Source organism: Charadrius vociferus, unplaced genomic scaffold (genome assembly GCF_000708025.1).
Source record: "Charadrius vociferus isolate BGI_N301 unplaced genomic scaffold, ASM70802v2 scaffold79, whole genome shotgun sequence".
NCBI classification, from domain to species: Eukaryota; Metazoa; Chordata; class Aves; order Charadriiformes; family Charadriidae; genus Charadrius; species Charadrius vociferus.
The window spans coordinates 1,833,485-1,858,354 of NW_009650182.1; the positions used below are offsets into that span (position 1 = coordinate 1,833,485).

Below are 24,870 nucleotides of genomic sequence, written 5' to 3' on the forward strand. Positions count from 1 at the left end.
GTTGGGTTTGAAGGCTGGGGCCCGGCACTTGCAGGTGGAAGAGAGGAATGCCCAACAGAGGCGGTTCGTGGGCTTTCACTTGAGTGTTTCTTAGTATAACGCAACCGTCAGTTCCTTTATTTTTAAGGTTCCTTCGTATGCCCAAGCTTATATAGAGGACCTTACTTTCTTCAGAAGTGCTTGTTCATATAGAAGCTACACCGGTTTCTGTTTTGCTCTCTGTGTTTTTGGCTGTTCTGTGAGAAAATTACAGATTTTTTTTTTCCCCCCCTTACAAGTTCCTTTGCACAGAACAATGGATGATGAGGGGAAAAACTATGTTTCTGCAGAAGTATCTGATTCGATGTTGGAATCGGTTTCTTTTATGAATGTAGCCAGTAAACCCTCACCTATGGAATCAACAGTATTGCCTAACACAGAGGAACAGGAGGTGTGAATTCGTTTTGTAATGTCTTCTGATTATGCTTTTTCTTAAAAAAAAAAAACCCAACTTTAATTCTGGCAAATATTTATTTGGTAAGGGCTGCTGTGTTCTGCTGCCCCCAAAATGTGTTTGATTCTTCTGCTTACTTCTCGTTGCTTACAAATACGTCATAGACAGTAGTAAATGGGGATGGTCATTACTACATGATGTGTTGTCCTAAGCTTTTGAGAAGGAGGTAAATTAGGACTTCAGTAATTGCTCTTTGAATGTCATGCAACTGTACTGTTTTTTTTAATAAGCTAGGAAAGGATCTACATCCTTGTGGAAAGCTTGTTAGGTGCTTGGAAATAATCTATAATGCTGTGCTGTGGTATACTTTTGAAGATAGTATAGCCATCTCTGCTTTTTTAGAATGGTAGGTTTCCTTATTGACTTTCCTCAGGTGATTTAATTTTGTATGATTAGTGGAGTGCGGCTCATGTGGAGACCTCTGGTAACACATCTGATGAATGAACAAGTTGCCAAAGTAGGGCCTTTGAAGCTCCATGAGAAAGGAATGCTGGGATCCCTCTAAAAATCTCCTTGCTATTATTGCTTCACCTGGAGGTGGAGACCTTCGTATGGTATGGAAAAGCCTACCTTAGCAACTGGGAACCGTTTCATGGTTGTTGCTGTAAGGAAGATGAGGTGCTAGTGCCTGGATGGTCATAATGAAGTAGTCTCTTGAGGCTAAGGATGCGTCAATCTATTAACTGAACATGCACCATACAAAATGGAAGTGCAGTACTGCAGAGCAGCTGTTAGAAAATACAGCTTGAATTCATTACAGAGGGAGACCAGAAGGTGGAAGCAGTGCAGTTTACACCTCCGATAGTGTGATCTTATTAAATCAAAATCTTGACTTTGGCATAAAAGAATACTAAGAGGGGGGAGGGAGGGAGGTGACAAAAAAAGGTTTACTTAAGGACATTAGGAAGTAAAGAAGCAAAGGAAAGCTTAGGGTCCAAACTTCACAAGGAAGGAGAAAGCAAGGCAGTAAGATAAAATAGGAAATACTGCGTCAGAGGTGTATGGTGATATGATCTGGGGGTGTTCTGTTTAAAAAGTGGCCATTGTAACGCTGTATTTTTTTTTTTTTAATGAATAGGCATATCAACCTTTGAAAGTCTTCTTGAGGGTGAGGCCCTTTTCTATAGCAGAGCTTGAAAACCATGAATCTCAGGTTAGTTGTAGAATTAAGTTTTTCTTCTCCCCCAAAGAACACCTGGCTTTGTAAGCCAGGGCTCTATTTTATAAAAGCCATGTACTGTTTCCAAATAGAATTAGTGGACAACTGGATAAATGTGACTTTTTTTTTATGACAATTGTTACTGATTTACATGGTACACCTGTAGCTCTGCAAAATTTCACTGGGTATATTATTTAAAAGTCGGCGTCACTCTTGACTCTACACAGTGCTGAAAAAATGAAGGCATTGCATGGAAGAGATGATGCGATTCTAGGAGTAATTCGGGTATCTGACCCTTGAGTTTCTTTGGACTGCCTGAATAGTCTGCTACCTCGTCTCGGTGACTTGCTGTTCATCCTGTTAAATTTTTCTATAACATCTACAGTTTATACTGTCAGATGCTTCAGACATACATGTGCACATGCAAACACACAGAAATACTCCTCCTTCCCCTTGCCCCCCTCCATTGTGAGTACTCATGCAAAGAATTCATTTAGCTGTCCTTGGAGGATAAGCTCTCTGCAGCATATCTGTCAGCCCTCACATTTGCAGGGTCTCAAAGGCTCTCTGATAGACCTCTTGTTCCTGACCTGTTTGAAGAAAAATTTAGTATTAGTTCTCATTTGCCGCTTGTGATTTGCTTTTCTTTAAAATGTTTTCTTGCATTTAATCTTCCAGAGTTGGACCCTTTGTATTTTTTTTCACTTGGATTATTTTTTTCCCCTCAGTTTACATTCACTTTTCCTTAGGCAGTTCTTGTTTAGTAGTATGCACTGCCACAGTGCTTGTGGGATTAGCTGGGGGAGACAACAAGAGTGATGTGTTACCAGCTAGATTCCAGCTTTGTACATCTGACTACCTCAAGGCCTCACAAGCATCTATGAGCCCGTTGGCAGCTGATGGCATGTGCTGCAGGTGTTGGATTCTCCCTAGGATTTAGTACATCTGACCTGCATACCTGTTCCTGGAAATGTGGGAGGAGTATTAAAGAGTATATGGATTTAGAGCCTGGCACAGTGAGCCAGTGATTGGTATAAATTCAGTACCCAGCTTTTTAGAGCCTCTATACCAGCTGATAAAGAAACTTGTTAATCGAGACTCCTAGAAAGAGCAGTACTTCCTGTGTACACGCTATACATGGATTATTAGTCTTACCAGCCATGGCCAGCCTCTGAACATAAAGGTCAGATTTAGTTAGAATCAATCCTTGTGGCTGATGCTTCAAGACACTTTTAAGCTATACTGGTAGTTCAGTTCATATTTAAAATAAATTTTCCTGGGATACTGCATTCTACATTTCTCTAGTTAGTGAGTGCTAGGTAATTGCATCTCACCTTGACTTAATTGAGAAATAGCAATCAAATTACTTGAAACTAATTCAGTTTCCTTCATTACTGTTAACACCATCTGTCAATCAAAGGATAATGCTTCAGACTTATTTTACTTTATTTATGCTGGTCATAGCTTGTTTCTCACTGAAAATGATTGAAGTGGAAAACCAGTAGATTTCTATGTAGCTTTGTTTTCACAGGTAGGATTGTGCAAGCCACCATCACAAAATACCAGGGTTTAGAAAGTGTTTCAAAAAAAAAAAAAGTTGCTGGAAGGAATCCTTGAAAAATGTTATACTTCTTAGAATACCTCCAGATGATTGACTTTACTGTGTCTACACTCAGGTTCTCATGTGAAGTGGATATCTCTGTAATTGTTACACACCTCAAGAGAGGTTATATGTAAATTTTGCAACTCTTTGTAGCTCTAGTAAAGAGATGAAAACACTAGGGTTTTTGTTGTGGGGGTTTATTGTTGTTTTGTGTGTTTGTTTTTAAGAAAAGCTTTCTTCCTTAATAATTTTGTGTGGTGTTTTGGTTTACCTAGTCTTGTTTTTTTTAAGGGTTGTGTAACTATTGAAGATTCCCAGACAGTAATTCTTAGTGCCCCCAAGGAGTCTTCTACAATGAAAAACAGTGAAAGAGGGATTGGTCATTCCGTGTACAGGTTCACCTTTTCTCAGGTAGGCAAACTTTTTTTCTAATTTTTAGTTATAATTTGTTTTTTCCCCACTGTAATGATAAAATTGAATTTTCTATTATATCATGCAATGTAATGTTCTTTTCTTTGAAGTACATGTGGTGGTACTTGCCTTAAGAAATACAGACTGCTCATTATTTAGGCTTATTAGTTAGGCTGTTAGGAAAGCAGTATTACAATGGAGGTGCATATTAGATGAGATAAGGAAGCTTCTTAGGTAGCTCTCTTGTTTTCTTTGATTAGATGCCACAGAAGCTTCTTAGTCGGCACAAACTTACAGTGGTTCTGCTGTTCCTGCAGATGCCCACATCTGGGAAGTGTTTCAGGAAATCACTTGTTTAAAGGGACTTATGTAGGCCTGTGTTTAGGGACTTTCTTTTGAAAGAATAGCAGCCTAACTGCTTAAACCTTCTATACTGGCAGTAAGTTTCTTTAACTCTGTTACCTACTGCAAGAACTTCTGTTCTTACAGTATCAAAACATAAACAGCTCCAGGCATTGAGCCATTTAAACCATTGCAATGCTGGTCATCTCATCACTTGTGGGTGACTGGTACAGAGTGAGGAGGGAGTTGTGCATCACCAGCAGAGCTCTTGAAAGCATCCACTAAATAGTATGTGCTCAGTAGCATTCTGAGTAGTTTATTTTTGAATATTTTCCTACTCCTAAAATAAGTGCAAGCCTGAGTGCCTCTGAGAATTAAGCAGACATCCTATGAGAACCCAACAGAAAACATTGAATCAGAAGGGGTTCAGGCAAGACAGAAAACTGAGCTAGTATCTCGTACTCTGCTTACTCTGAAAAACTAGTTGCTATTAATCAATGCTTAATATTTTGATATATTCAACTTTTGTGCCGTTTAACACCCTTTTTTTTTTTTTTTTTTTTTCCTTTCTATTCTCCCCCATCTGCCTTCTCCAAGGTCTTTGGACCAGAAACTACTCAGAGCGAATTTTTTGAAGGCTCAATGAAAGAGATAGTAAGAGCGTATGTTAATGGAGTGAACGGACTGGTGTTTACTTATGGGGTTACAAATGCAGGCAAGACATTCACTATCCAAGGTATAAAATGTTTGCCAAAAAGCATATATCACAACCAAGTCAAAATCCAATGAGAAGTTTGTATGAATGTCTACATTTTATGTTTTGTTATTTTTAAGGGACCTCAAAAGATTTTGGTATTTTACCTCGCTCACTTGATGTGATTTTTAACCACATAAGCGGAAGACATTATCTGAAGATGAACTTCAAACCATATTTGAGTAATGATATTAAGAAACTGGAAGATGCACAAGTTAAGCAAGAAGAAGCTATAAAAACTGCTATTCTTGCATCCCTGAAAGAGGTTAGTGACCAAATACTTCCTTGTTGCCAAATGAAGCTTCTTAAAAACTTCTGACTAAGTGTCTATCTTTAATAAAATCTCTGTTTCACTATTGATTCTTTAGATTTATCTAAATCTACAGTAGGAATACTTGGTGAACCTTGGAATAATAAGGCAACTGGCTGGTTTTGGAGCTCAGGGTAAACTGGCAGAACTTTCTGCAGCACGCAGTTCAAACCAAAAACCGTTACAAAGCCTGGATTTCCACAGAGGAGCAGTTCTGACACTGTGGTGACACTAGCCCTTGAAAAGTCTGAGAGCTGGCCTATCTAACACCTGCTTCTTGTTTAAGTGGGTCTTCTTTTAGGTCAGGTTCCCAGGCTGGATCTCTGGGCAGTTGCTCAAATTCCAGTGCTAGCTCAGGAGAGATGATGGCAGTGTCTTAGCAGAGGCAGTGAAGAAGGCAGAAGAGCCCCTTTTGGTGGAAGACAGTCTTAAGGCAGATTACAAACATGGTAAATCTGTGATTTGTGTAACTTCATAAAGAAACTTTTCTGATACAGCAAGTGAAGTGAGATGCCACAAAATGAGTTTCCTAGAAGGATTACAGCCTGCTTTAGAGGATTGTATGTATCTTTTATTGTGGTCTCTGAAGATTGTAGGTAGACTAGAAGAGTCTTTACTGTGATAGCCTCCTGTTCTCATTATCTAGTGATTTCCATTTCCATTGTAAGAAATGGCTCTCTCCAGAAAACAGGCACTCTTGTGTCTGTGACTGTTCTATACTTCTAAGCCCAGTTGCGAATTCTCACAAGATGTCTGGCTTTTTTTCCTTGTGTTCAGAACATTTTTAACCTGAACTGTGAGCCTACTGCATTTTGGGATTATCATTCAAAGCAACACTGAATGGATTCTGGGAAGTAGAGAAGCAATGATTGACTGGATTTTCTTTTTTCTGTGGTCTTTAATCCCAATGTTGTTAAAAGTATTCCTGTTAGCTCTGAAAGAATATCCTTCTGTGGATCATATTGATATGTAAAGTTCCACTCTAAAGTCTATTGCTTAATTTTAACTCTGCGAGTGGAACTTCATTTAGTCTGGGTCTAGTTAGCTTTTGAGGAAAGACCTTGGATGAAAAATCTAAAAGATGCTAAAGATTGCATATTTATTTTGAGAGTGTCTTTAAAAGCTCACTTGCACTCTGTGTGTGTGCATAGGATAGTAAGTAAATATTTTTTAAAACTTATGGAACCCACAAGCTTGCAAGAAGGAACAAGCAGGAGCTCAAAGTCTAGAACAGGGGGCAAATATCTTACTTTGAAGATAACCCTATACTTTACAAATATTCCTTTCTGTTAAATCACAGTATGATTTTATTAATAATTTAGTTACTGAATGTCGGAGTAGGTGATCTAGTTGCTGATGCACTACAGTGAAAAGCAAGCAAGAGTCCACCATCAGGAAGGAAAGGCAAAAACACATCTAGAAAATAAGCAAGGTCTTGTCATGTATTATGTGTTACAATGCTTCCATAGTGATAGTTCAGCTATCTGAAGCTGTGCGTTGTGATAGCTTGTGAATAGCATCACTGTTCAGATGTTCACTCAGGCTTGTAATCTGAGAGCAGATATGGTTTGGTGGGCTTGGTTTTGGTTTACATGGATTTCTGTAGGCCCTGTTCCCAGGCTCAGTTTACATGTCATGCAGAAAGAGCCCGCTGTTCCTTTCATTCTCTCATTCTCTCAGTTTAAACTTCTACCAGTTACTGCAATACCCTTGCATTTAATGTTTTACTGTTTATATTCTCTATACAATACTGCTGCAAAAACTCTTGCTTGGCATGGTTCATACCCTCTCTTTCCTTTCCTTTACTTGCTCTATTCACTGGATTAAATACTGGGTTTTACTGGAGCAAAAGCTGCTTTACTTGCATTCCTATTCCCACCTGTCCTCATATTTGCTATTAAATGTCAGCTTCTGTCACTGGCAAACAATGTCAGTTCCTGTTCCCACTTGTTTTCAGGCAGTCATCTTCGTGTTCTTTTCTGTACTTAGTCTTATGATTTGAAGAGCAGCATAGCAACAAAGCTAATTAACTCAGTTCTGTTGAAATACCTTTGCAAAAACTTACCATGTGCACAAGTACTGTGGTACTGGGTTTTTTACATTCCTTGACATGCATAGATGTGCCATGCATGTCAGTCTCTCTACCCTGCTTTAGAATTCTGATTTATACGTTACAAACACAATGAACAGAATCCACGCTTGTGGTTATATTTGTAACTACTCAAGCAACATAAATGTATAGACAGTGCAGTCTTTGCAAAATAGTAATTTATAAAATAAGTGGCAACAAAATTGTATGCTATTTGTCTTTAAAACGGAAGATCTGCAAGTATGGCTTCATACTCTTCTGTTTGTAAAAAATCTGTTTTGGATATGCCAAGTGAGTAATGTAGGCATCAGTAGACAATCCATAATGAACTTAGCCCTGCATTCTAATAGCTAGAATTAAAGTTTACTTCTTTGAATCGGTTCCCCTCTTCTATTCTAGGATGACCCTCTATCAGGATTGGGGGTTTGGGAAATCGAGGTGAATGTCCTAATGTATAAAATATGGGGAGGGAGGTAGTATGTGGAGATGTTGGAATCTCTAGACAGTGGGTGTGGCTACTTGATTACACCAGTTTTCATAGCTGTAATTTGAAGTCTATGCTTTGACAAGTCTTGGCAGGTTTATAAATAATTTTGTTGATGTAAAGAAATTCAGCAAATGTATGTACTTAAAGAAACTGTGCTGTTATCTATACAGGATTTTTAATGGCCCTTTAATTCAGTCTGAATTAAACCAACACTCTGTGTTGGTTTATCAGATCTTTAAGTCCTTTAGGAAGCTGTCGTTTCACTCTGAGGTCTTTAAGTTTGACTCACTCTCACAGACCTGGTGATGTGCAAAAGTGATTGGCAACAAGCAAGCAAATTATGAATCTTGGCTGCTTTAGTGTCTCTGCCTACCACCATGCCATCTGCCCCTGAAAGAAACTTGCTTTTCCAGTTCTTTTGGTTGACTGAAATACTGTTTAGATTTGTCCAGTACCCCATAATGGCTTTTTGAGCTGTTGCAGTCTGACAGAGGATTTTGGTTCTCCCAGATCTGTAAAGTCAGTCTGCTATACTAGCAGCAATTGGCCTCTAAACCAGGTTGCTTGGAGAGCAATAATTCTTGTGAGGGAAGGAGTATTTATTGATTTTTAGTTTGGTATTGTTAAAAACATTTCATTTGCAGCCAGAGGAAGGGTGACTTAACACTTAACACTACTGCAATATTTAAATCTTAATGGAATTACTGTCGTTTTTTACTTCTGCTGTTCTCATAGTCTGTTCATGGGGATGTAATGGTCTCTTATTTCCTTAAGGAGACAGAAACCATCTCAAGTACTACAAATATGTGTGATGTGGAGACGCCTTCTTCCAACTGCACTTCAAAAAGTGTTCCTTCTGATTCACTAGGTAAAATAAAGTGGGAAAACTTTGTGTGGGGAAAAAAAACCAACGGAAATTTAGGAATATAAGTGCATAATTATTGGTGAACTAAAAAAATCTCTGCTATTCTACAAAGTAAATATATGTAGTTTTTAACCAAATTTTAATGGCTCAACTGGGGAGAAAAAGTAACAATGTAAAAACATTTTGATAGCTTTGCTCCTTTTAGGGGAAGAGGAGGGCTTAGTTCTGCAAAGCTAATGTATAAGCTGCTGGAAGCTTGTGGTAGATGGGGGCAATAGCTTAGAATTTAGGCATATTCTGGTTACAGGTGACTGCTGAGAAGTTTGAATCTTCTTGGATAAACTCAAAGTTATACAGTACTGTGTATCTCATTGTACAACACAGATATCTACAAGCCTCCTGCTTTTAGAAAGATCTGTATATGGCAATTAAAATTTATCAATGAGTTGTTTGATCATCAAACTCTTTCTCTGTTTTGGGTTAGCAGAGAGCGACTTTGTTCCGTTTGACATATATAGGACTAATATACACCAAAGAACACAAGCATCTGTGTGGATTTCCTTTTGTGAAATTTATAACGAATATGTGTATGACCTATTAAATGTATTATCTACATCAAAAACTCAGAAGCGCAGAGTCTTAAGAATTTGTGAGGATCAAGGAGGAAATTCTTATATTAAAGGTAATAATACGGTTTTATGACCTTGACAGTTTCACAGATTTTCTTTGATCAGAAGCGTATGTAAAAGGTCTTTTTTTCACAGATTTAAAGTGGATTAACATTCAGAGCACTGAGGAAGCCTGCAAAATACTAAAAATAGGAAACAAGAACCGAAGCTTTGCTTGTACTAGAATGAATGAGCAATCAAGTAGAAGGTTTGTTCCCCTAATTATAAGCATATTCTGTCTCTACTTTTCAGGGTGAGAGGAGGGGAAGGGAAGAGAAGACTTTAGAATATGTTTGAAATGAGCCACTCTCCAATAACAGCTTAAGACTTTCCTTGATTATTCTGTTTTTATTATAAAATTCTTTCTGGAAGAAAGCTAGGAGAGGCCTGATGACTTTTAATAGTAGCTGGACTTGGGTTGCTATTCATGGCTTTGGGCAACCGAAAAGATCAAATCGCATTCGGTTTTGAGTGCCAACAGGACACTTGGCAAATGCTAATGGTGCTGCGCAGGAATGGCTGTGTGAGGATGTTGAAGGAAAAGCTGGCTAATTCTTCATCACTGGCAATATAATTCTTGGAAACTTGTAGTCTGTCAGTAGGGGATGTAGCAAGGAGCAAGTCATGCAGTACCTTTCGGTGCTGCTAGATTACCCATATGCTTTTCGATTGCTGTGTTCTAGCTGAGCTTACTTGGTATTTTAAGAATTAAGCCTCCAGCTCTGGACAACAGATCAGGGAGAATCTGGTTTGATGGAATGGGAGGAAATAAATAGAGAAGGTGGTATACTTTCTGTTGAAAATGCCTTCTTGCTGGATTTGAATGCCCTCGTATTAATTTGTCCTTTCAGTGTGGAAGGGCCATGTTGTATATTTAGCTATTATAATCATAGTGTTACTAAGACCGCATTTTCTCTAAAAAGCAAGAGTTACGCTGTTCTATGTTAGCTAAAGACAGCTGCTATTGAATTTCACACTATGATTTCACCTGAATTTCACTCAGGCCTAAAGCAGTGTAGAAAAGAACTGTGTTTTTGTGGCAGTTTTGTGCATAGAATGTCCTCTTTTTGCTCCAGAGAATATACTGACTTCCACTTAGCTTGTTTCTAAATTGTGTTTTTGTTTTGTTTTTTCTTTTTAGAAACTTCATTGTTAACTTATGCTAGAGAAGTTTGTCTTCTGTGCTTCCTGATTTACTGGATAAACTGGGGACAGGGCACTCCTGGTTCTGGGATTTTTCTCTTTTGGTTTCAGACAGCATGTGTCCACTGCCTTTGTAGCTTGATGCCTAAAACGCAGTAACAAGATTTTTCAAGTGTTACAAATCCAACCTTTCTGGAAAACGGAGTAATTTCAAAACTGAACTAATAACTGTGTATGTTGAAGTAGGCAATATTACTGGACTGTCAAACCTTAACTTGTTCTCCTCCCCCATCACCTATTTATTTCTAAGAAGTTAATTCCTCTACTGAGTTTTGATACTGTCTAAAGTTTGTACACTGTGAGTACCTGAGTACTCATCTTCTGACCAGTAGACTTAAGTGAACTGGCTTGTTCATTCTCGAAGACACCTTGTAGGCTTCATGTGATATTGTTCCCTCTCATGTATTGAAAGAAATGGAAAGTCCACTAAATGCAACTTTTATTGCTGCTTTTTGCTGCTGAATTGCATTGTGAAGGTAACAAGTGTAAATTAGTGAATGAATTCTTGTTCTGTCTTCAGCACTGTACTTTCTGTAGCATACAAACTTTACTTTGCTTCAGTGACGCTTAATTTTCATAATTGTGGTTATTAAAAAGGACTTCTTTCCATTCCAGTCACAGTATATTTTCAATCAGGCTACTAAGGCTAACTGATGAGCATCAGCCGTGTGTTCTTGGAGTTTCAGAGTAAGTGAATGCTTCAGCTTATTGCCACAATGTAAATATTTCAGAGAAGTTGGTAAGGTGTAAGCATGCTAAGCTTTCTTTTAATAAAAAAGTCCTCTGAGAGCTGAGAAGGAAATAGGAACTTCATTGGCTGCATAAAACTGAGTGGAAACCTGATAGGGACAGGCATAGAAGTGTTTCCTTGCCTCTTTTATTCTGTTTAGGGTTTGGCTGAAGGAACCTGTTAAAACTCTGGCAGATATATGTAAATTGAGGGAAATATATGTGTATTGCCTTACATAAAGGGGAGGTGGGGACAGAGTTACTATGTGATACCACACTATATATTCCAGTAAGCAGAATTCAAATGCCTTGCTGATAGAAGCCAGTCTCTAAAGTTGGAGTGCAGCAGTTAGTGCTGAAGACCCAAGGTGCAAGCTATGCCAGTGTATCTTTCTGCTTTGGGACCAGACTAGAGTTTGTCTTGAATGCTTGTGGTACCATGTTTGATGTGCTCCTGGAACACAAATTCAAGTCTATCATCCCAAAAGAATGCAGGTGACATGCTCTGGGACTGCTCCACGGTACAATCTACAGTAAGAGGGGATCATCAGGTGGTTTACTTAAAAACTGTTCTCCTGATCTAAAAAGGCTAATGTGGGTGCACCCAGTGAGAGCAGTATGAAGTCCTTACACCTCTGTTCTTTTGTGATTTAGAGGAAGTGGCCTAACCTTCTTGGCTTCAAGCCATTTGCACAGCGTTTTGTTTTGGTTTTTTTTCCTGATTAATTGTTTGTTTAGCTTGATATGGAAAAATGCGGACAGTCCTGTAACAGTGGTTTAGTTCAGTCCTAGCTCTTACTGATTTGTCTCGTCTCTTCTAAGCAGAGATGGTAATAAATATACCTCACTGAGATAACACCTTTTAATATCAGATGTTACAGTGATAAATACTCTAAAGAAAGATAACTTGAGGAAATGACTGCATCTGTATTCCTTGCTGTTCCCCGTCTTTGGTGTATTCCCCTAGCAAATCTTGCAGCAGCTGTTAGATGAATGACAAAGTTTGTATGTTGCTTAAGGAAGAAAAAAGCTCTTTGTATTGTACTGAAAAGGATAAAGATCATAAGATCACAGCTTTTCACACAGTTGAAATATGTGCCTTATTAATATGTATAGTATTAATATGTACTTTTTCAGCTGTGTGAAAGGCTATGATCTTACGAAGGTGTTATTTTATGTAAATAAATGTATGTATAAGTGAGTAATGGTTGGGTTACATAAATTATCTAACTTCCAGAGCTTCCTGTATTTCAAGGGCTTTCTTAATGTAAAGTAAAAGTGATGAAATTCCTTGATTATCCAGGATAGTTGTCTCTGATTGTAACCTATTCTACTATGAGGGACAATTCAGTGCCCTGAGTTTCGTAGCACATAATTGCTATAGCCGAACAAAGAGCTCTGAGGTGATCTGTGAAGGACTTCTGGCCTTTTGTTTGCAATAGTGAACAAATGGTTCTGCATCCAAAAGAGGCAGACTGCAGTGTATTGAAGCATGTGACTGTCCTGCAATCCTCTCAGTGCTGGAACTGGTGAAGGTGACAGTCAAAGTGCTTCTGTAATATAGCCCCACTATGCTAAACTGTTTCAGAAATTCTTCTTATTTTGTCTGGAAGTACTTACTTTAGGATTGCAACAAAACTTGGGTTCCTAAAGTGAATGATTTATGTAAGAATGCCTACAAAGCTTTAAATGGATGCTACAAGCAGTCATTTCAGAATGTGTCGAATAGACTGTCTTAGGAGCAGCAATCTTGTTCAAGTATCTTTATATACAATGGGAAAATAGATAGGTTAGTGCTGTTATCCTAAATACCTTGTGTAGTGCCTTCTGGACAAAACATCAACATTAGAGTACAACTTAAGCTGTGATCTAGGTAGGCTGAAATGAGTCGCTCATTTATACTTCAGACATAAAGAAGTAGACATGCAGTTCTATTTTCATACTGTTTAGAAGCAAGTTTATATGTGTGTTCTGGACAATTCTTTCATGCAGGTTGTCTTTCTGTGACTTGGCTGGATCAGAGAGGTGTAATAAAACACAAGCCTTTGGAGACAGACTAAAAGAAGCAGGAAATATTAATAATTCTCTTCATATCCTTGGAAAATGCATTGCAGCACTGAAGCAAAATCAAAATCCAAAGTAAGTGACAAGCTGTAAACAACATGCTGAGTTTTGGGTTGAAAACCTAGGCATCTCTGTTTCTGCAAGGGATTTGCATGGTCAGAGGAAAATGGAAATCTACAAAATCTTGTAAGTCCTCTTTATTACAGATGTCACTGGAATACCTGAAACGAACATTCTTTCTCTAAAGCTGATATTTGTGGAGAATAAAAAAAGGCAATTAGCAGCAAACTACCAAGTTTTTTTTTAGTGTGTGTATGAGCAATACATTCTGTGTACAGAGCTCCTCTTTTGTCCTCTTCCCTTCCACCTCCAAATTGTATAGGTAGATTCATCAAACAGCTGACAGATGTCCTGTACTTAGCCTTTGGCATGTTCCCATATCTGCTTTGTAACACTAGGGAACTGTGGTGCAGGCACTATACTACTTTTATTTTTACACATTTCAATTTGTTGGAGAGCTTATGAGATCCAGGAATGACCTTGCTCTTTGATGGGAAATAGCTTAGGCTTAAATATGGGCATCCTACTGCATATGCTTCCTGAAAGAGAGAAGCAGAATTATGCTAAGTTACAGTCTCACACAATTTTTTTTTTTTTAATTTTGCAATTTTATTATTCTCTTCTCCATGAGGATGAAGCCAAGCTATATTCCATTCAGAGAGAGCAAATTGACTCGTCTGTTTCAGCCATTCTTTTGTGGAAAAGGCAAAGCTTGTATGATTGTAAACATTAATCAGCATGCTTCCACTTATGATGAAACACTACATGTCATGAAATTTTCAGCTGTAGCCAAGCAGGTAAGAGTGCATCTCCTTTCTCTGTATTCTTTGTTACTATTGGTTTGTGACATGACCAGGTTTTACAGACCTGAGAGTGATTAGGACTTTTGATGCATCATATTAATTCTTCTGTATGTGGCTTCCTCTAAAAGGCTTCCAGTAGCCTTGCCTATCCTCAAACCTCAAATGTGGTAAGAAATTAAGATAGCTGCAGCTGTCTGTGGCTTGTTCAGTTCTACACCACAGACATTCTGTGCAAAAAAAAAAAAAAAGTCAGGGCACTTTCAGATATGACTGCTTATAACATATCTGAGCAAATGCAAGATTTCGATTCAAGCTTCTAATTAACTGTTTAACCTGTGTGCAGTTAAGCATCTGTTGCACAAGATAATTGTTTAAAACTTCTTGGACAGCTAGCAGTGGTAGTAAAAGAAGTAGCCTCTTACTGTAGTCTGAAAGAGATTTCTTGTGCCTGTGCTGCTCCTATTTGGCAAAGTGCAAATAATTAATAACAAACAAAAAGGGAAGACTTTTTTTTTTTTTTGTAAGTTAATGCTTGAAAGTAGTGTGCTCCTCTCCTTCGAAGGCAAAAGCCTCTCTGCTAAATCTACATGCTTTCATGTTTTCTGCTAACTTTGCATGTCAGCCTCCCACTAAATTCAGGACTTGAGGTTGATGTTTGGTCTTAAGTTCATTCAGCTTCCCTGGAAGCTGCTTCTTGCAGGGAGTGGGGTGATGGGCTGTACTGTGTTTCACGGCAGAAAGGAAGTCCATTTCTAGTCTGGAACCATGGATTAGTTCTGACACATGCCAAATCTGTAATGGCATGTCTAATATGATCTCAGAAAGATTTTTCTAATTCTGTTCAGCTCGAACTTTCATCATAAGAGCATGCACTGAGGAGACAAGTTTCTCTGATATGTTGTCCTGTGACATACGTAACTTAAAATCTTTATGTAACTAGCATGAATTGCTGAATTCTGGTCACAGTGTTTCAGGAATGTTTTAAGGTTTTGCTGCTTTCATTAACTTACTAGGAAACTACACCAAAACCTTGTATTTTAGAGGGAGAGAAAACACCTTTCTTGACAAGCATGCTAAGTTTGTTAGTGGATAATCTTTCCCATTTTCACTTTATTAGAATACTGAAGTCTTCATTTGTATTCATAGATGTTTTTTGTCTGCTAAAAGACATGTAAAACTTTGCTAATGTTCTTGTAAGCATTAACTATACTGTAAATACAACAATGCGTTCATGCCACTTTTTCCTAGTATTCTGATACCTGCAATATTGAGAGCATTGATAAATCAGTGCGTTCAACTCTGAATTTTCCAGGTAATCCAGACAATCCTACCAAAAAGTTTTGGTTATTTTCCACCCAAGCTAGTTGGAGGCGATGGCAAACCTACCATGCACTTTGATGCTAGCACATCTGTAGATGACTTTCCTGACAGTACTGAAACCTCTACGGAAGAGGAAGTGGACATCACCATTTTGAGTCATGAGGTAGATACGCATCTACTCAAAACTGTACCCAAGAGAGCCATTGTTATTAGTTCTAATATTAGAATTGTTTACCATAAGAGATGTGCTGGAAGCTGTATCAAATGAGAACTGTAAGCTTCTGCTCAGTGTCAGGCAGACCTAAACTTAAAGTGGTCTAGTTCTGAGGGAACAAGTGTAGTTGCGGAAGGCTGCCTGTGGCTTTCTAGTTAGGTCAAGTGCTAAATTTGGAATTCAATTGACAGCTTAACAAGAAGAGTAAGAAAGCAATATGTGTGTTTAAAACATTATTTAGTTGTTCCTGCTGTTCCCCAAAGCATACAAACAAGTTAAGGTGCAGCATTTTAAAAACAAAGCTGCAGCATTTTAAAAACAAAGATATGCAATCTAATACCAATAAACCGTAAAAATTGAGTAGTCTTTGTGCTAAACAGTTGTATAAATTAATATTTAAATGCCAAAACATCAGTACAATTTTTGATAGCAGAAATTATCAAGATGGAGAAAGGTTGTCTTTGCAGTAGAAATTCATGTTTGAAAATATTTAACCCTTGGTGCAGCCCCCTGAAAATACAGTCTTGTAGAAATGCCCTCTGTGGATGGCTGTTTGCATAATATTTCATTTGACATGCATACCAATGTGTGTTTCTATCTTGTTTTCTGAACTGAAATATGTTAAATTTAGGATCTCTTGAAAACTGCAGAGAACCTAAAGGAGAAGCTACTCGCAGAAAGGCAAAGTAAACTCCTTCTGGAGGTGAAGATACGTAGAGAGATGGCAGAAGCAATGTTCCGACAGCTGTTGGAAACAGAAGAAGCCTGGAGGCAAGTCATATTGCAGTCCTCTTCAAGACTGAAAGGATTCCACATATATAAATGCATACATATATATATGTATAAGGAAGACGTGTATACTCATGTAATTTAGAGAAGTTAGGGTTGGACAGTTTCAAAGCTTCTAATGAAAAGGGAAGGAGAAACATTGAAATAAACTTGTACAGATCAGCCTCTTCCTGTGTAGAATAAAAAAGTAACTCTGCTTTCAGTTGAACTTTTCTCTATTTAATTTGTAATTACTGGAGATTGTCCTCATTCCTTATTACTATTTAGCAGATGTGGAAGACTGTCACAGGTACCCCACTGAGGCTTGTGATTTTTCCAAAACTTGCACTTGCTGATGTTAGTATGCATGCACATGCTTAAGGTAGTTTATTTTTGAGCTCTACTGGATTCTTGCTGCTGCATGACTTATGAACCTTTGTCAGTTTACTGTCTTATAAATTACTGTGTCTGCCTGCACTGATGTTGTTAACGGGGATTTTTTTCAAGTTGAAGCTGAACTCACTTCCTCTTAATTCTTCTCTTCTTGAAATCAGTTTCCTGCTGTTTGAGTTCCTAACAGAGCCTAACTCCAAGTTAAGTTGCCAGCTGAACACCCTATGGTTTAACACCTGCACTAATTTTAAAATTGTTTGGGTACCTGTGACCAAACACAAGAAACAGCAGTGATGCTTTTTCTCTTTTGAGGTGACCTGTGTCACTGCTGGGGCTTTTTTTTTTTTTTTAAATTGTGGCAACATATTAATGTGTACTGTGTTAAAATAAGGCAAATTTGGCATATATCTTTAATGGAAAAAAAACCCAGCAATGTGAAAGACACCCCTTGGAAATATGCTTCAAATATCAAGTCTAATTTGGTGTAGTAATATTTATTACTACATGCTGGGGGATTTTTTTTTAATAAAACTTTAGTTTGACAGATCTTAAGTATGTGTTCTTCCGCAGCACTTTTCTACTATGCCAAGTAGAAGTTATGCCTTGGTACAAGTCTGTAGGATCATTGAGAATAAAAAGGAGAAAAGGGAGAAAAGTAATTCTTCTTATGATTAGATGAATAACTTTGATATTGCCAGTTGAACACATGGAGTCAAATTGTAATAGCTGGAATGCTAATATATTAAATAACACTAACATGTTCTCCTCAGCAACCGCTTGGAAGATATGAAAGACAGTTATGAAGAAAAACTGGAGAGCAAATTTGAAATGTATAAAGAGGCCATCAAGAAACACGCATATATGTGTGCAATGGAACAAATTGAAGACCATTATGTTCCTGTAGAAGAATTTCTAGCTGAACAACAGAAAGTTGAGGTATAACTTGACTGCTGTTGAAATGTGTGTGCTAGTCTTTTAACTGTAAATGTTGCTTTTCCTGAACAGAATCATTCAGGAATTCTAAATGTAACACTGAACAGCCAAAATAACTAGGAGTTCAGCTGAGCTTTTCTGGTTTCCAATGCTAACCATAAGGATAGAGATGTTTTCTGTCTAACGCTCCCTGTAGTGTATACCTGAACTTTCTGATCTTTGAGGGCGCAGTTCGATTAAATCCAAGTCATCTTTCTCTCTGTAGTGTAATGATTGGAACACCCAGAGGAATTGTGTAGACAGCAGTCTGGCTTTGTGGAGATCCTTGGGATTGTAGGGTTTAGAGTAAAAAATTTAGTCTGAAAGGGCTGGTGGGGAATTCAGTACAGGGTAGCTATTTTAATTAGAATGGATCTCTGCTCTGAAGGTCTAGAGGAAAGATTGTGGGATAAGAAACTGCGATGAGAAATCAAACTTTATGCAGGAGAGAACTTCATTTCCTGAATGTACTTATACCTAGAACTGCTCAGAGTTGGCATCAGTAAGTTGCTATTCCTTTTGCAACTGAGCCGCGTTAGCCACGTGCGACTCTATCAGTCTTTACTTCTAGCCTCTGCATAGATAGCTAAGTGTATGCAGGCAACAGATGAGACCTGTAGGTCTGTCTTTTCAGAAGGTCTGTAGCGGAAGAATAGAATAACTGTGGTGTACACCAGAGGTGCTTTCTCACTACACTCTTCTGTCCAGGAACTGATAAGATGTAGCACTCCACTGGTAGGCAGGTTCCTTTCAAGACATGAGGGAAGTGGGGTTTCTATTGTAAATTGTGATATGTAAACATTTTTGCTTTTACAGCTTTCCATTCAGGTGCTGGCAAGCAACACTGTATTGTGTAACAGCCTCTGTTTTTCCAGCTTCTTCACACTTGTCTTTTTTCCCCACTTAGTCTCTGGTTTTATGTTCACTTAAGCCCTAGCTGTATACCATGTTGGGGTGGAGGAAGAGAGTTTTAATGGTGCTCTCTGTATTTATAGCTGCCTCTTACACTGGCTGTAAGGCTGTATAAGGGAAAAATCAAAGAACAAGAAGGTCTTGGTAGCAAGTCAGATAAAAAACTGATGAAATACTTAAGGTGTAAAAGTCTTAGTTGACAATGGAGAGCCGAACATGAAATCGAAGCAGGCAGCTTCAGAGAAGCAGAATTAGATGAGTAACTTTTCTTGATGGGGACACTTTTTTGATTTCTTACTCTGAAATACCACTTTAGCAATCTGACAGGTACTGAAAAAGAGATTGAGATTAAAATTTAGGTCTATGAAATATATTCTTCTCTATCTAGCAAGCTAACTGGCAACAGCATTTAACAGATGCACTAAAGTTTCCTTTCTGACCTGTGGTTACTTTTAGTACAGTTTGGAAGTCTTCAGACTGGAAAAGTTGACGCCTGTGTAAAGGAACTTCTTCCTAGAAGGTCTCGTGATCTAAGTGTTACTCCCTACTGTGATTTTTTTCAACCATAACCATCACAACTTCCACCTGAAGTGATTTTAAAACTGCATATACACGTGTAGTACAATTGAAGAATGTGCAATAGTGCATCAGGTTAAGCAGAAATTTAGACAAACTCTAGCATGTGCCGTTCTCTTTTCAGGACAGAGAGAGTAAAATACTGCAATTGGAAAGGCAACTTGATGAACAGTCAGGGAGGCTGTTGGCTCTGGGAAGTTTGAATTCAGATATACTGACTACTGAAAATAACATGGAACTAGGTAGGAATCTAATCTGGATATTCAAAGTTCAATTTACTTTTGGTATTGTGTATAAACAAGCAAACCTTTCTTTTGCCTACAGATCTTATGAACAGGACGATGAAGAGAGCCAATGAAGGACTGCAGAAACAATGCAAAGAGAAAGAAGAGGTAGCTCTTGCTTAGTATTTAACACATCTGGGGATAACGATCCTAAACTCTGGCATGGTTCAATGCTTAAAGGTCTGCACTGTAGACAAAAGCATGAAGAATCCTGCAAATTGACATCATGTTTGCAAAAACCCCTTGCCCAATTGTGGATGACTTGCCAGAGATTAGCTGTGTTCTGGCATTACTGTAGTTTGTAAAGGCATCTACTACCACAACAAGTCACACGGTGAACATGATGTGAGTTGGAAGTGGGGAAGTATATAGCCTTGTATTGGAATTTGTTGTAAATGTTGCTGCCACAGCCTCAGTGCTTTCCTTCCTGAAATGCTGCCTGTTCGTGCACAGGGGAACAGTTACAGAATCTGGTAATGGTTTAGATATAGAGCCAAAATAGTACCTTAAACCACTCTTTTCTGTAAGTACTGAACTCCACTATCCCCTTAAACTTAAGTAAAGGGTAATGTCTGTTCTTCAAACAAACAAGATCCCTGTGTTCTGAATAGCATATAGAGGTGGAAATTATGAGCTTCAGGCTGTGTTATGGAAAACAAATATTAATTATTTCTAGGCATGCATTTTGGTCTATACATTGAATGAATTTCTTATAAGGCTACAGTTAGTTTCTCATGTTTAAAGAGAATGGGGAGGAAGGAAGAGACAAGCCTTGCTCCTTTCACTAGTAACAAATAGGAGTAGGGGTTGGAGAAATATTTCCAGCTGGTTTTAATAAACCATGTAAATGGAAAGTGAACTTAAATCCTTTTCTGTTAAAAAAGTGTACTCCAAGAATAACTTTTTCCTTACCAAGTTTAATGTCTCATGTTATGGCCCCTGGCATTTGTTTTCCACTCCTGTTCTTGAGAGCTCTACATAATTTTCCATTTCCTATGTCAATTTTGAGGCTAGAAAGAAAGTTTGGCTTTTATGCTTGATATGAGGATACAGTATTGATTTTTTTTTTTTGTGTGTGTGTGTGTGTGGCTAGAAAGTGTTAGAATGATGGGACCACTGCCTGGCAATAACTGAAGTGAAGCAGTTTGAAGCAGTTGGTTCCATCAGTGCCTTTCTGCTTTGTCTCACATACCTGTGTATCTGTGATGAGTAATTCACTGGGTTTTGTTTGGTTGTGTGTTTTTTTGTTTTTTTTTTTTTCCTTCCCTCCCTTCCAGTCATTAAACATGGGCAGAAAGTTTTTTTGCCAATCTTAGGTATTTTCCCTCCAACCTTGTAGAAGTAAATTAATGATACAACATTAATTTTGCTGGTTCGGGGTTTCCTTTCCCTCTCAGGACTTGATCCATTGATATTACTGTCAGAAAGGTGAGGTCTTCTCTTGTAACTGTGCTCCAATTCATTATATGAATAGTGTTAATGAGACGAGAGCATTCTTTTAACTACCCTTACTGAAAAGGAGCAGACAGTTCCAAAAGTAGCTTAGTCTGTGCTGCAGTTCTTTTGATCGACTGGTCTGTGTAAATCTAATAGCTTCAGCGCAATAGCCCTTGAATGCTCCAGCTGTATTTTATCACCGGGAATGATGGGTTGGGACACAAGAGGTTGAGAGAAGCAGGCTTTGTCTTCACTACTTTGATCTTGGGAGTTTGCACTGTTCAATATTAATCAGAAATGCTTACAGTGTCTGTGTGAGTTCTAGTCATAAACAAAATTCATGTAAAATACGCTGTCTTGAGCTTCAGTGTGTATGGGGTTTATTTTCAGCTTATAAAATCTCTGAAGTTCAAAATGCAGAAATTAAATGAGACCCTGCTAGAAGCTAACGAAGGCTACAGAAAAATGGCAGAAGAGAACAGCCAACTGAAGCATACAATCATGCTCAAGGTTTGTCAATGATTTAAATGTTGACATTGGCAATTAAACTTTAATATGGCTTGTATCTATAGTTGTACTGGATGTTTCTGTGTCTTTGTACATGTAAAAACACCATTCAGTTCTTATTAATTTATTTTGCTGTTAGCATAATGTTTTTACTTCAGTTGGGTTTTTTGGCTTTTTTTTTTTCTGTCCCTAACTTCCTGAATTATGAGCTCAGTGCCCTTGTGTTTCACCCCTTCACTTTATATCTTGTAAGATAAAACTCTTTTTTCAATTTAAATGATAGACGTGGTCAGTAGAGTAACTTTGTGCTGACAACTCTTGCCAATCTAAAGATGCCACAAATTATTGTCATGCAAAAAAAATACTACTCCAGACTCTAGTTATGAAGTGTTTTGCTGAGGGCAAGCAATCAGTGCACAAATATTAGTGCAACAAGATGCAAGGATCTATGACTTTAAAGCTATACTGACGCTCCTGCAGAGGTGGCCATGCTGGATAAGAGAGATGGGCAGGTAAACTACTTAATACTGAAATAGAAGAAAACTTTACTTCAAAAGTAGGGAATTCATAAAGCTGGCAGCATCTGACCTCAGACATCAACTAGCTTCCTAAATAAAAAAAATGGAAATTTTGAACTCTTGACACTTTGCATCTGTGCCTCATTTGTAATCTGCAAATGAAGCAAGGCGGGTATAATGCTGCTTAATGATGTTTTTCTTTGAATGTTAAATTGCCTTATGTGTTCTTTTTAGTCTAAGTCTGAGACTAAAAATTATTTGTCTTGAACTTTGTTTCTTAATTGGTTCAAAGACATAGGAAGGTGACTTTTTATTAACCACAGGGATTAGAAAGCATGTTTAAGACTGTATTCTGCCCACTCAAAGCATTTTTTCAGTCCTGGTTAGCAGACTTATGACTACGGTAAGAGTTTTGATTTGACAAGTTTTGCTTTCAGTAATTACAGCTTAAGACAGGAAAGCTGCCTTTATTTGATTCCTAGAACATCAGCAATTCTTTTGCATAGTGTGGCTCGGTGTTTTAGCATGAGCTTCTTCAGTCAGACTTAGTCTCTAACTAGATCTGGTGGCCCCGTAGTTTGCTGTTCTCTAAATTACATAGAAATGATCCTGAAGAAATGGGTACTGAATAGCCATTTGGCATAATAGTAACAGGGTGTTTACTGGTATAGTAAAATAATCTGAAACGGAAAATTAACTACATGAAAAGGGCTTTGGAGTGTTCACATTCCTTATCCTCGTAGGAACAAGAAATGAATAGTCTTCAGAACTGGGCTAAACGTGTTCTTGAGCTTGAAGAAACAGTGTCTTCCCTGCAAAAAGAACTGGATGAAAAGAAAAAGCATTTTTCTATAGAGGAACCAAAACAACAAAAACCCAGAAAAGGTTTGTTGGCTAATCTGAAGTCCACAGTAGCAGCCACTGCTAGTACACCCCTTGGTAAAGGCTGGGGGAAGTACGAAGATGCTTCATCCTCTTCAAGGAAACAAGTACTGTTTGCTCATAAAGCGAAATAATAATGTTTGTTTAATGAAAGTGTGCAATTATTGGACTTCTTTATCAATCTCAAACTCTTGGTAGCTTTTTCTCAGTCTAGATGCCATCTTCACTGTCATGGTAACTAACAGAAAAATGTTTAATACAGAACTTTTTTAATTGAATCAGGGTTGAATTTAGCACTATGTAAGTATAGACCTAAACTTGTGCTTTTACTGTTGGTGTAGGGGTGTGATTTGATATATATAATTTTTAATTCTTGAGTAACTGCTATCATGGTCTTCTATACTGATAAATGTATGATTCATGCAAAGTGGGATACTCCTCACCTGCTGCTCTTGCTACCTTTTTAAATTAAATATTTCATTTTCATTTTTGATTCCTAGAAATCAGATGGCTTGTAAGATTAACCTAAAGTAGTTGAAATAGCTTGGTTCTTCAGTTAATATTCTGGCTTCGGTCTGGAAAGCGTTGTCTTGGCACCAAACTGAGCAAAACATAAGGCCCCATAAAAGAGGCAACAAAATAAGGTCTTATCTGGCTCCTTGCTATTTTTCAGCTAACTTGGGTATGTAAAGGAACTTGTTTTAGTATCATTTGAATTTCCACTAAGAATATGCATTCAATTTTGAAAAATCTATTTATAATAAAATTTTCCATTGCTAAATTAACCTCTGATTGTTCATTTTATAAAGGTGAGAAAATCAGTGAAATTAAGATAAGGAAAAATCAAACTTAGAGGCCAAATGATCATAGTGATTGACATATGATGATCTTGAGTTGAAAGAATCATAGCTCTGATTATATTACGTACCTTAACCTAGTAACTCAAGGAGAGAAGGCTGGAACACGATAAAATTTGAAATAGCTTTCTTAGAGCCATTTCAGTCAGTGAGGGTGAGAATTTAGTCTCACAATTGTGAAAGTACCATGCCTGTAAGTGCTGGAGGATTGCTTTAGAACAAGGCAGAATCCAAGGCAGAATCAGAATTGGATTGATCAGTCCCTGTAATAATGTTTCTTGTCGTGGAAGGGGACCCAGTTCAGAGCAAGAACCTCACCCTCCCTGTGGAGACACTAGGTGGTGCAGCCTTCCTGTGTGACACCAAACAGTCCTGGTCTGGTGTGAATTTTCTTGCCAGGTCTTTGGAGTTCTGGGTTCGCTGTGCAAATGCAGAGATAAGTAATCACTCTGACATGTCTTTAACCAGGCTTAAGATGTAGCACTTGAGACAGTGCTGTTCTCATGTTTTGAACTCTTTCTGTTAAAGATAGGTTAGCTGGCTGCAGTAGTTCTAAAGGCCTATAATCCCTCCAGGGTAGAATTTCTAAAATATTATTCTACTCCCACACAAACTATTCCAGCTATTAAAAATATTTTGGTGTAGGGATACAATACACTGAGTGTTGATTCCTTGAATAAGAAAGCTGTTACATACGCATTGCTTGAAGAACAGCTATATTCAAACAGATGTTTTAAAAAAAAAAAAAAAGTCATCACAATAGGCTAATGCTGGAAACTTCCTATAATACCATTTCCAATGATCTAGTGCTACATCTTGACAGTCTGGCACTTGTCTGAGAGTGTATGTTACCAAGTTTATGTAACACTAACTATAACCTCTTATTCCCTGAGCGACTGCTGTTTCCATGTTCCCTCCTACTTCCAGAGCTCTTTGGTTGGCTACGAGAAATGGTTTGAAAGACAAAGTTACATTATCTTAAGCATTTTTTTTTTTCCATAAAATAAAATGAAGCCTGTAGTGAAGTACTGATGAATTCTTAACTGTAATGTTTTCCAAAGAGTTGCAATGGACTATGTTCCTATTACATAAAGACTTCTGAGAAGCTGTTTTAAAGGACAGCTGAGGACTAACTTCTCTTTCTGCCCTCTAGACCAAAATGAAACCCTATCAAAGATGCAGAAAGGGCT

At 37.9% G+C, this 24,870-nt stretch overlaps 1 protein-coding gene across 1 annotated transcript; it reads left to right on the forward strand.

Moving 5' to 3' along the window:
* Positions 1 to 295: 295 nt before the first annotated feature.
* LOC104293290 (kinesin-like protein KIF20A) lies at positions 296 to 22,957 on the forward strand. Its single transcript, XM_009892780.1, has 18 exons — positions 296 to 373; positions 1,572 to 1,646; positions 3,547 to 3,666; positions 4,606 to 4,744; positions 4,843 to 5,027; positions 8,423 to 8,516; positions 8,998 to 9,195; positions 9,278 to 9,389; positions 11,000 to 11,071; positions 13,106 to 13,252; positions 13,869 to 14,034; positions 15,353 to 15,523; positions 16,206 to 16,345; positions 17,506 to 17,671; positions 19,320 to 19,437; positions 19,520 to 19,587; positions 21,307 to 21,426; positions 22,685 to 22,957. The coding sequence occupies exons 1-18, from the start codon at positions 296 to 298 to the stop codon at positions 22,955 to 22,957; spliced, it is 2,442 nt and encodes an 813-aa protein (XP_009891082.1).
* Positions 22,958 to 24,870: the final 1,913 nt, after the last annotated feature.

Coding starts and splice junctions, on each gene's coding strand:
- LOC104293290 (XM_009892780.1), top strand. CDS start 296: ATGGATGATGAGGGGAAAAACTATGTTTCTGCAGAAGTATCTGATTCG. Junction 5,028..8,422: donor TTCTTGCATCCCTGAAAGAG/GTTAGTGACCAA, acceptor TATTTCCTTAAG/GAGACAGAAACCATCTCAAG. Junction 16,346..17,505: donor GAAACAGAAGAAGCCTGGAG/GCAAGTCATATT, acceptor TGTTCTCCTCAG/CAACCGCTTGGAAGATATGA.